Source organism: Chelonia mydas, chromosome 15 (assembly GCF_015237465.2).
Source record: "Chelonia mydas isolate rCheMyd1 chromosome 15, rCheMyd1.pri.v2, whole genome shotgun sequence".
NCBI classification, from domain to species: domain Eukaryota; kingdom Metazoa; phylum Chordata; order Testudines; family Cheloniidae; genus Chelonia; species Chelonia mydas.
The window spans coordinates 15,517,348-15,529,412 of NC_057856.1; the positions used below are offsets into that span (position 1 = coordinate 15,517,348).

General features: G+C 37.4%; 1 protein-coding gene and 1 long non-coding RNA gene across 6 annotated transcripts in view; one reads left to right on the top strand and one right to left on the bottom strand.

The window, feature by feature from the left end:
- The window catches only part of LOC122463028, a 99,246-nt gene that overhangs the window by 45,902 nt on the left and 41,279 nt on the right, over nucleotides 1-12,065 (bottom strand). The window lies entirely within an intron of this gene.
- MAPK1 (mitogen-activated protein kinase 1) overlaps nucleotides 1-12,065 on the top strand; it is a 50,128-nt gene that overhangs the window by 18,193 nt on the left and 19,870 nt on the right. For 4 of the 5 annotated variants that reach the window (XM_037878510.2, XM_043529306.1, XM_043529308.1 and 1 more), the window contains exons 2-3: nucleotides 9,178-9,360; nucleotides 11,147-11,336. In XM_037878510.2, the coding sequence (XP_037734438.1) occupies nucleotides 9,178-9,360; nucleotides 11,147-11,336 (373 nt within the window). Of the gene's footprint in view, nucleotides 1-2,103; nucleotides 2,113-6,434; nucleotides 6,441-9,177; nucleotides 9,361-11,146; nucleotides 11,337-12,065 lie in introns of those variants that run through there. The other variant, XM_043529307.1, reaches the window with a different exon arrangement.

Sequence of the window (12,065 nt, forward strand, 5' to 3'; positions counted from 1 at the left end):
GGTGAATGGTCAACATAACGGCAGATGAAATTCAAAGTTGAGAAATTCAGAGTAATACCCATTGTGGGGAAACTATTTGAACTGCTCACCTTAGTGGGTTCTGAATTATGTGCATCAACTCGGGGGCGGGAGGGGGAGAAACAGGAATCATGCATCAGTAATCAATAAAATGAACAAAATGGTAGAATGTATAAGGAATGGGACTAAGAATAAAATCACCTGGAATACTGTGTGCAGTTCTGGTCATCCCGTCTCAAAAAGGGTGCATCAGAAATTAAGGGGGTTTAGAGATGAACAACAAGAAGAATTAGGGGTATTGGGAAAACTCATGTGAAGAGAGTAAAATATTGGTACTGTTCTTGAGGAGACAAATAAGAGGGGACATGATAAAAGGATACAAAATAATGAATGATATAGAGAAGATTTATCTGGGAACTTCTGTTTATTCTTTCTCCCAGTATAGGAACAGGTGGACATCAGTGAAATTAGAAAGTGGTAAATTCAAAACTGATAAAAGGAAATACTGTTGCACATAATGCAACAGTCAGACTGGAATTCCTTGCTTCAAGAAATCATTGAGGCAAGAGTTTAGCGGGAATTTTTTTTAAAGGATTAGACATTTTTATAGATAACTAGCTATTGCTGTTGTAAGAGTAAATATTAAAAAGAGAGATTTGGAAGGGCTATAAGCCCTCAAACTTTGGGGAGTAACCCAATCTCTAATTATTGGCAATAACTCTCCCTGGGGGCAGATTATCACATTACTGCCTGCTGCAGAGTTTCTTCCTCTGAAGCAGCTGATACTGGTCACTGTTGGAGATAAGGTACTGGAATACATAGGCCACTGGTCTGATCCAGCATGGTAACTCCTATGCTCCACATTTGCAGGGAAAGCTTCACATTCACCACTGGCAAGTGTCTTACAATAGGTGACAACTGGATGCCATAAGTGGATGAAAGAAATGGAGAGGAGGACAGGTGAGGGGCAAGGTAACGGTAAAACAACCATATCTTGCACAGTGAACATTAGTTATGGCTTGTCACCTACCTACCCGTTGTCAGCTAGTACTGTTTTGTCCAGACAAATCCAGGGTAGAAGACACCTTTTCCGCAAAGGTGCCTAAGTTGTCTTTTTGGCAAAGACCCTGACTACTCTGGAGGAACGGGAAGAATCTTCTACTGAGTCATATATTCCTTCTTCCTCTTAATTTTGTAGAACCATTGGATGCCTTATGGCAAAAGACTGCCCCAGCTTTCAGATCTGAGTTCTCTGGGGAAAGCAGAGAGGCATGCCCAGAATTTGACAGTTGAGACCAACTACCCTAATGCCTCAAGAGGCAGGTCTCTTCCAACTCAGTCTGACTGTGACACCTGGTGCAGTTATGGGGGATGCCTGACAAACCCTGCTGGGGGAGTAGTAAGCCCCACTACCTGCCTAAAATCACAGTAGTTTTGGAGCTTGGAAGAGGGGTGAGAAGGGCCTGGTCACTCTCTCTTAAACTCCAGGTCAGAATTCAGGAGGGTAACTGAATCAGGGTTAAACCAGGAGCTAAGTGTGAATACTTGTTTCTCCCCTCCCTCCCCAAATCAGAGGATACTCTGTTCTTGATCACTTTTCTCAGCTTCTGGTACTTCTTTATAGGATAGGCTGCCTGTCTGGGGAGGAGGGCTTTTCTTTTGGGCATGTTCCTGACTTTTGAGGTTGAAAGTTGTATGGGACAAGCGGGGCCAGATTAGACTACCACGGAAGGGACCAGATCTGCTTTGCAGTTACTTTGAAGCTCTGTGTGCTACAGCTTTCCTTTGCTGCCATCATTGCAGCCAAAGTTCCTGTTTCACCCTGAGATAGCAGAAGATGGGTAGACTGCTGAATACCCAAAGACTAGCAATCTTCTGTTGGGTAGAGGTACCAGTGCAGTGAGAAACCTTGGCCCTGGTTGGGCTCCGTGTAGGATAAGAGTTAAAATAAATCTTTGGCCCTTATCTTATTAAAATGTAAATACTTATTGTATTACTTCAAGTAGTGCATGGTAATTTGTATTTGTAGTAATGCAAAATTGCACAAAGACAAATGTTTGAATTAATAGATATGCTCAGGAGGGCCTATGGAATGTGCATTCATGTTTGTGCTGGCTCAGTATTGAAAACATTACTGCTGCAGGGCAGAAAATCTTACATACTTCATGATTGTGTGATTAAAAGCGAACTTTTTTTCTCCTCAAATACACTTTCATTTTGGAATGCATCCGATGAAGTGAGCTGTAGCTCACGAAAGCTGATGCTCAAATAAATTTGTTAGTCTCTAAGGTGCCACAAGTACTCCTTTTCTTTTTGTGAATACAGACTAACACGTCTGCTACTCTGAAAACTTTCATTTTAGAAATTCAAAAAATATAATCACTTCTGTTAAAAAAGTATGGGGCTTGAACGTAGTCTGAATTTTAAGTGCTCTCATGCTTCTAGTGTTTACTTCTCCAGCAAGTGCTAGTAAATATTCAGTATACATTTTTCACTGGGATTAAAAAATCCAGTTTATATACTGTTGGCTTTCAGTAACCTGTGTGGAGGATGGTGGAAGGAGGAGCTGCAATAATTGCACACATCAATAGATGATTCAGATATGCTGAATTATAATTTTTTTGATTTTGTATCCTCTGGAAGAAATGTAAAATTATGTGAGATGTATGTTCCTGTGGTTATGTAATATGTATATGTAATTGGACTAACTGGAGCCTCAAGCCTGAGATTTTTTAGAAGCTAGTACTCTTCAATGGCTCTGTTTTCAGAGTTATTGATAAGCCTATTAGTATTTCCACGTGGTATGCCTAGATATCTGTTTCAAAGAGAGGAAGAAGCAGAACTGTATCAAATAACCAATGCTCCAGTTCTAGAATATTTTTGTTTTTATACTTTCATATTTGCAATAAAAACATCAGCTTTGGTGGTGCTCTGTTGCTCTGGAGAAGTGAATGGTGCTAATACTAAATATACTATATTAAAAGTTTCTAGTTAATACTAGACTGCTAATGTTTTTATCTTTAGTCCGTTTTATTTTTGCTCTATAGTTACACAATTAATCCTGTTTCACAGGTGCTGAGCACCTGTTGCTCTTCTTGAAGCTAATGAACTGAGAGTGCTTGGCACCTTTGAAAATTTATGCTCCAGATATATTTATGAAATAGTATTGAAAGTTTTTGCATTAATCTGGAAACAAATATAAATATCTAAAGGTGAACTTTAAACTTGCTTCTCTAAATATGAATTTACTAACTTTTCTCTGCTGCTATCTGTTCGTCTCTTCCCTGTCCTTTCCCAACAGCTTTATATAAGGAATGGATAAAAAAAGAATTTATTATGAAAACACTTTCTCACAACAACAATTCCTTTTACTTTTTAAATCTAAACAGGGTAGATTAATGTTAACTGTAGAGTTTAGCATTAGTCAATTTCTTTCTGAATGCAAAACTACAGTATTTAATTTCAAATTTCGCAAAGGAGCTTAAAGGACCGCTTAATACCTATCTCTAAAAATAACCTATTAAAGTTTTTAAAATGCAAACTTAAGTGAACACTGTGTGGCTGATGTCTATAAACTGAAGTCCATTTAAATGAGACAAGTTTATCTTAAATACAAACATTTTCAGACATTCCTTTCTTCTAAAGCAGACACTGATTCTATAAAGCAATGCTTATAAAAATGGTTTAAGTAATATAATCCTTCACATTGAAGTTTTATCTTCAAAGTTGATATGAACAGGTGGGAAATTAACATTAATTAACATTAGACATTTAGGGTTGTGGACAAAAAAGCACATTCAGTGATATAATGAAACTTTATTCAATTTTAGATAGAAAGTTTGCAAATACTCTTTCAGAAGTGTGAAATATTTTTTTCCATGACACTTTTGTCATCTTCCATTCATTACTCTCTGAGGAGGAAATATGTATACAGACAAATAATAAAAACAAGCTCCTTTTATAATAAATAAAATATTTTGAATAAGTGTAAAAGGCTGACAAATCTAAATTAAAAATTTTGAGTAACTTTTGTAGCAAATCCATGAAACAACTCTGTGTGGTACCATGGGTAGAATACAGTATTATTTTTTTTTCTTACAAGCAGAGTCTTAAGTTTAATCTTTTTACAGTGAAAGTTGGCCTAAATGTCAGTGTTGCAGAGATACCTAGGATTGAGTTAAATGAAGACTGAATCAAAAGGATAAATGTATTTGTAAAAGATCAATTTCCATTTTTCCCAAGAATGGCTTGACCCGCTGGAATTATTTTCAGTTTTCCTATCATAGTTATTAGCAGTGTCATTCTGTATTTCAGTGGGTTTCTTATCACTGGACATGCCCTTGGAGTCTTGTTGCCAAGGTAGCACTAGGCTACAGATAAAACAGATCTTGCTCTAAACTCCCAATCAGCCGTTTATTTAGTTTTCTGTATAATTATTTAAATAAATGACAGGCTGATTGGGAGTTTAGAACAGTGTGTGTCACCTGTAGCTTTGTAGATTTTGTGTGTGTATATAACTTCTTAACTATCCGGGCTGCAAAACTCTCTGTGTGGGGTGAATATTCTTCCCTAAGGATCCAAGCTGGGCTGAAAGGCAAGGTGAGGTGAAGAATAAGCTGGGGAAAGAGGACTGAGGGTGCTGACAGACTAGGCAGTTTATCTCTGGTTGTGGGAGGAAACAGGCTTCTGTATGGGTGAGACCACTGCCAGGAATTGGCTTCCTTCCCAGTGGCAGCTGCAACGTGCTCTCACTTGTTCCAGTTCTGCTCCATAAGAAACACGTGAGGAGTAGAAATGGTGCGTGAACATGCTGCCACTGCTGGTGGTGGAAGGAGCTAAGTTTTAGTAGTAGGCCCATCCTACTTGAGCAGGAGTTAATGAGGAATGGGGTACATGTCAGAGGCCCAGCTTAGTAGTGAGGATGCGTTCTGTCAGCCCCGCATGTGGAGCTGTGTATGCTTTTGCGCAGTACATTGTCAGAGGGGTGCCCTAAGGCTAGGCTTTTAAAAAAAAAGTTAAAGTAAAGGTTGTAAAAGGTGGAAAGTCTGTTTTAAAAAATGGCATTATAAAACTACTTGGGTTATAAATATTACTTGTCTAACTGAAACTTGCTTCCTCAACTGAGATCAATATAGATTAGATATTTGCAAAATATTTAACACTCACCTTTTGAAAAAGATTCTAATATTAAGGAATGTAGTGTTAAATATATAAAGGTATTCAAATCCAACCAGAGCTGGAAATTGGAATAACATTGTGTATAAAATTAGGAACATTGTTCAGTAGTTGCAAAATATCTGTATTTAAAATTACCATGCTACAGTTAAAGAGCACTCACAGCCATATGCTTGCATCAACTTGTAAAGCTGAACATTAACAGGAGAAAAAGGTTTGTTTATCTGTCATCTTTGAATGTGTTTAAAGAATTAATAACTAGGTTCATTGAAACTATGAATAGTACATACAAACTATTACAGGAAGAAGGTTTGCACTACATGTAATGAAGATGAACTCTATTCCAGTTTACTAACAATGATAAACTATCTTAAGAACTCAAGGGTATAGACTAGTAGTTTCCACCTGAGAATCCCCAAAAAACTTTGAACACTTATTATTGCTCACAGAACCCTTGTGAGGATTGGTATGCTAAATATTGCCCCCATTTTGAAGGTAGGCATCCTAGTTTTTCCTGTGATGAAAGCTAGTGGTGGTCTACAAGTTCTCTTCTTCAGAAGGCAGTCACAGTAAATCTAGTCTGGAGAAAATGTAAACAGTTGATGATGATGGTGCTTTCTCACTGAAGAAGTGAGCTGCTGTATGGAATTTTTTTGTCAATTTAATTAATACTTGTAGACTGTCATTTCTGAAGATGATGATCCTTATCCACTGAAATAGACAGCATGGGCATCATCAGCATAAGCTTCTTCACCAATTTGTGCCTAAGTAATGATCTGAGAGAGGAATGAGGTAGTTGTGGTAAGGGGTAGAGACCATCTTAAGAACTGAGGAGATGTTTCAGTCCTTGGCCTATTTTCTGAGACTCCCAACAAGAATTCCAACTATGGTAATTTTGTAATGTTTATGCTAGTCCACTGTGCAATGGACAGAGACCACCATCTTATTTCGCAGTAAGTATCCGTTTCTACTTGAGCCAACCCAGGCTGTGTTTGAATCAGTTTAGAGGTGAAAGTCGCCAGGTGTTCAATCTAATGCCCCAAGATAGAGCTTTGTTTATTAGTATTAAGTTAATAACTTAAGTTGCAAGCTCCTTAAGGTAGGGACTCTGCCTTCTGTTGTATATGCTGACAAATAAGCTGTTGGTGAAAACATTAAGGGACTGGAAAATCCATGTACCTATTTCAACAATTTTAATATTAAAGTCCTTCATTGTCTTAGAATACATGTCTAGTAAAGAGGCTTTGGTATGTTCCTGTGTAAGTTCTGTGACTTTGTTTTGCAGTAATCACTCAAAGGGGCCACATTTCTGTGTGAGAGACGTAGTATTAACTTGGCATTCAACAGATTCTCTGTGTAGCTACATTATTCACATTACTACCAATATGCTGCAGAGGCAAACGTGCACCCACTCATACAACTAGAGTAGCGTTATCACTCGGATTGCCAATGTAAGAAAAAAAATAAAAATAAAAAAATCCTGCTACACTGAATTGCACAGGGATGAAACAAAGTTTGAGACAATGTAACTGCTCACAAGTCAGTTTCCTTTATCACTAGCTTCCACTTCATTTGTGCTTTTGTGAGCTTACACAGGCTTTGTGGCAATAACAGAAATGAATAGTTAGTAATTACATTAGTGTGATGAGATCCTTTGATATGAAGGGAGAAAAATGACTATATGCAAGATGTACACTAAAGAGGAAACTGATTACATCTGTACCACATATACCCTGCTTTTTCCACTCTGCCTTCATACAGTACATGGTAGTACTGTCTGAAAGGCAGAACTGTATTTTTACTTTTTTTTTTTTTTTTTTTTTTAAATCTAATCTAAACTTCTTGCCCAACTTGCTAGGAAAATTTTCAAGAAATGTAAATGAGATTATTGAACTACAGCATATCAAAATTTGATATTTTGAATTGATAAAAATTAGTGATTCTGTGAAAGGAAAGAAGGAATTTCTGCTTTCTGGGAGAATAAATATCATTATCCCATAAATAACTGACTTTGTGTTCATTTGAAAAAGCAAAAACATCAGTACTGTTTATTAAAGCTTGAGAATGAAACGTGTGTTTCATAAATAGAAAGTGTTGTTATATATTTAAGCAACATCAGTTGCCTAATACTGGTCATGAAATATTCCTAAAACAATTTGCTTCCTCTTTCTCTGTCACATATCTGCCATCCATGAGCTGTGAAATAAGTGTAGGCTCTTTATTGTGAGAGAACAAATACAGAGGGGGAAGTAGATGGTCTGTGTACAGTGATGAAATGAACCAGCCTAAGATTTCTTCTGTTCATTCCTAAATAGGCTCATTCAGTCTTCAAAATTTTTGGTTCAGTCTGATGTATTCACACAAGAGGGCTGAATTAAGGTTGTTCTGGTAATGGTAACCTAAACTGAGTATCTTGTAAGTGCTTGATTTTTGCAAACATAATGTTCATTTCATGTAGTGTTTTATATGCAATAGTACTGTAGTGTCTGAAATGTGTCCCCCCCCACCCCCCTTTTCCAAGTAATCTCTCTTTGGGTAGGAGAGTGGTTCAAATAGCCAGCCATTTTCAGGAATTCCTTTTGAGGTCCTTTCTCCTGAGCATCTACTCTACCTGATCAAAAGATATTCAGGCCTCTCAGCAGAGTGGGCCTACTGATGAGAACCACAAGGAACTTTCTGATTGTTTGTTTATGAAAAATTTGTTGCGCCTATTGATTGGGTGGCCTAAATTTTAGCAGCTCTCTCTGATGTAACACAACTTGTTTAACCCCTCATTGTTTTAATTGGAATTAAAAACAAAACAAAAAACCCTACTGCGTAACCATTTCTGTTTGTCTTAGGGTTTTCAGAGGTTTTTACAAAATTAATTTTTGACCAAATTATGAGTTAACTGTCCCCCTTGATTACACCTTTTCTTCACACAAAAATAACTGTAATAAGACGCTTCTGGTTTTTGTCATTTTTTATAATAGGAGCATAGAAAGCATCCTGAAGTTCGTAAACGTATATCTTTTTGCAACGTAATATAAAACTGGGTTTTAGAAAATCATGGAAGTTTCATTGAGACTTCTTGTTTGCCATCTCAATACATAAAGCATAATTTGTAGACATTAGGCACTTTAAAAAGGAATACAGACAGTCTATATAGATACATCTCCGAATGAAGCTACATGCTCTCAAAAGCTCAGGCTGGTGTATTTACATTACATTACCTGTTTAGAAACATAGGTCACTGAACACATTACCGGGGTTCTCTGCTTCATGCTCTGGCTCTCTATTGAATGAAGTCCAAGAACTTTTTCCTCATACTCAGAGCCTTGTTTGGGATTGTATCTTTCTGCATGTGAAAACATCTTTCTCCTACAATCAAGACCTTCCATGACAGCTGCATTTCACTGGAACACTGAAAATTTTGATCAGTGAAAGAGGCTTGTGAGTGTGGGAGACATTTTTTTTACAGAAGTTGGACCTATGTTGTAAAACTCGTAACTGCTTCAAGAGAGAATTGCCATAAGCCTTTCCATGTTCAGAACTAAATGCAAACCTCAACTCTTTGACAGACCTTTCTTTCAGCAAGGTCTTTATGCTCACAAAATAAAATAACCCTAACCCTACTTTTCTTACATGCTGATAAGAAAGAAAGATACTTCCTGGTGTTGATTATAATTTTAAATACATGGGAATAATTCAGATACTCTGTAAAAGCAGCAAGGACTCTCTGCCACTTTTACAGATCCAAACTAACACGGCTACCCCTCTGATATCAGATATTCTGGTGAGAGAACCCAGATTTATCTAACAGTTGCTGCAATACAACCAAGTATTTGTTGAAAAATTAAAATGCATGTCATAGTGACCATCATACACTTCATGAACGTAAAAGGGATGTGCAGTCCCTAGATTCTGCAGAATTCTTATTCTTGCTTTGTGGACTAAGTGGATTTAATATTCTGTGCAATTTAATGTTGTGAATTTCTCTTCCAGTTCTGCCTATGATAACATCAACAAAGTTCGAGTAGCTATAAAGAAAATCAGCCCTTTTGAGCACCAGACGTATTGCCAGAGAACTCTGAGAGAGATCAAAATCCTCCTGCGCTTCAGACATGAGAATATTATTGGAATTAATGACATTATCAGAGCTCCAACTATTGAGCAAATGAAAGATGTGTATCCTTTAAAGGTGTAAGATGGTATAGATAATGATGGATTGTACTTTTTTCTCTTTGATAGTTCTGGTTCTCTGCTTTACATGTTGAGGCAGTTACACTTTATTTTTCATTCCTCCTTCATCATGCTATTAAATTGTGATAAGAATTTACCTGCTGTGCTCTGGTAAACTGAAAGGAAAGCTTTGTCACATTAGTAAAACTTGAGTTCTGTTTGCAATCTGTAATGACGTTATTACCAATATATATATCTCATCCTACAACTAATATAAAAATAGTTAAATACCTTCTGCAAGTTGACTTATTTATTCCAGTCTGTAGTGTTAGTGTGCCTCTGGCCAGGTTAGAGTATTTCAGAAAATGTCAAAATATCCAGCAATGCATTTTATATTTGATACTACACAGTAAGAAGTCTTCAAATAGTCTCTGGTTTCATTCCTAAGGGGAACACCAGCTTTTACATGAACAGGTCCAAAAATAGTGTTCCGATGGTTTTCCTCTAAATCCTAGATCAAGAGATTCTGGCATTGCCATCTGTCTTTAGTTTATCTAGCCACTTTATCTTAAAACTAGATTGAATGGTTCAACTCTTATTGATCCTAAAATAAAGCCTAGTACCTCTGGAACAGAAATGGCAGAGTAGCTGTATACTTTGTGGTGGGGAGAGTCCCCTGGGTGCCCTGCTTTAAATGATCTAGACTGTTTCAAAGGTGAGCTGAAAGGATAAATCTGCAAAAATCCAGCTGTACTTGCTGTATATGAAAAATTCTCCATCTGTTCACAGGCAGTTAAATGTACCTGATATGTGCAACTGGATTTTGTTGTTTATACCCAGTTTGCCTCCCCTTGGAAAATTTGGCTTAATAATGTGTTTAGCATGAGGTGAAGCCAAAGTTGGAAGACTTACACATCAGTATAAAGTGTCTTCAGTTCTTCTCTAAGCAGTATAGAATGACAGTACTTTGAGTGCAGGTAGTGTTCCATCTGGGTCTGAGAATTCAAAGGGATATGTTGATTTAAGGAAAGAAAACTAATTATTGCTATTTGAGTTACCTTGACTGTTGTTTGTTGTAACACAAAGGCCAGTTTTTTGCACTGGGATTATGTGGTTCTGATCTACAAATCCAGGTATTTCTCTCTAAGAGGTAACTTAAGGGGGGATGAACTGGGAGCAGGTGAGATGCGATTCAGGTTGGGATGGAAGAATCTGCCTTGAAAATGCAGTACTAGGTGTAAAAGATGTGGTGTTTGATTGATTGATCCAGCATGACAAATATACAATACAAGAGGGAACTTGGTTTCTGGACATGAGAAGCCTAGGTCAGAAATTGGTATCTTCTAAGCTTTATTTCTTTGACATTTATTTAATACTGAATACAAACGTCTTTTTTTCCTCATAGTTTTATCACCTGTTAAACTAGAGTATTCACTTTTTGCCAGAGAGAAGAATCCTCTGAAGACACACAGTTTCTCATGTTCAGAGCCAAATAAAATAAACTTCTTATATGAAAGAGTTTTATTATGATTAGCTGACACATTATGTACCAGTTTCTTAATCCTGTAACAACAGAATCATTGAACAGATTAATCTGAACCAAATCTTGAAAATCTCCAAATTGTTTTGTGATTGTTAAAGTGAAAATAAAGGAAACCGTGAGACAAAATTTGTGGCTTGGCAGTAATTTTAAATTCTGAAATTAAAAATGAGTAGTTCATATAGCATGTTACATGGATATCTAAAATGAGGTTATGGATTTGTTTGCTGCCTTACATCCAGTGGCTTACAGATACATTGTGCAAGATCTCATGGAAACAGATCTTTACAAGCTCTTAAAGACTCAACACCTCAGCAACGACCACATTTGTTATTTCCTTTACCAGATCCTGAGAGGGTTAAAATATATTCATTCAGCCAATGTGCTGCATCGTGACCTCAAACCCTCCAACTTGCTGCTTAACACCACTTGTGATCTCAAGGTTAGTTGGAACTTTCTTGCAAATTAGTCATTTTTCAGCCAAATTAAACTCCCTTGTACAATGACTTAATACAGTGGTTCTCATCCAGGGGTCTGAGGCCCCCTGGGGCATCGCGAGCAGGTTTCAGAGGGTCTGCCAACATGTTCAGCGCAAGACTCTTTAGGGCCCAGGACAGAAAGCTGAAGTCCTCCTGCGCAGGACTGCACCCTGGGGCTGAAGCAGAAGCCTCGGCAACTTAACTTAGTGGTGCTCTCTGTGGTGTGGGGCCCCAGGCAGTTGCCCTGTTTGTTACTCCCTAATGCTGGCCCTGGCTTCTATATGCAGAAAAAAAAATTGTGACACAACTGGGTTATGGAGTTTTTATAGCATGTTGTGGGGGCCTCAGAAAGAAAAAGGTTGAGAACCCCTGACTTAATAAACTACTTGCTGTAGTCATGAAACTTTTGTTGTGAATAATGTGAGCTTTTCTTGATAACATTGCTAAACCAGCTTTTGTTAAAGACCAGTCTTTGTAAACTAGTGCAAGACTTGGTTTCTGCGTAATAGATTGTAACTTTCTCACCTGTGAATCGACTATCCTTTCCATAAACACATTCATTTTACTGTCAAGTAACCCCTATTAGTGTAATCTTAAATGTGTCCTGTAGTATATAGACAGAGATGCACTGATTTTTTTCTCACCTCCCCTTAAAATTATCAAATGAAAACTGTGACAGCCACTTTCAAAGC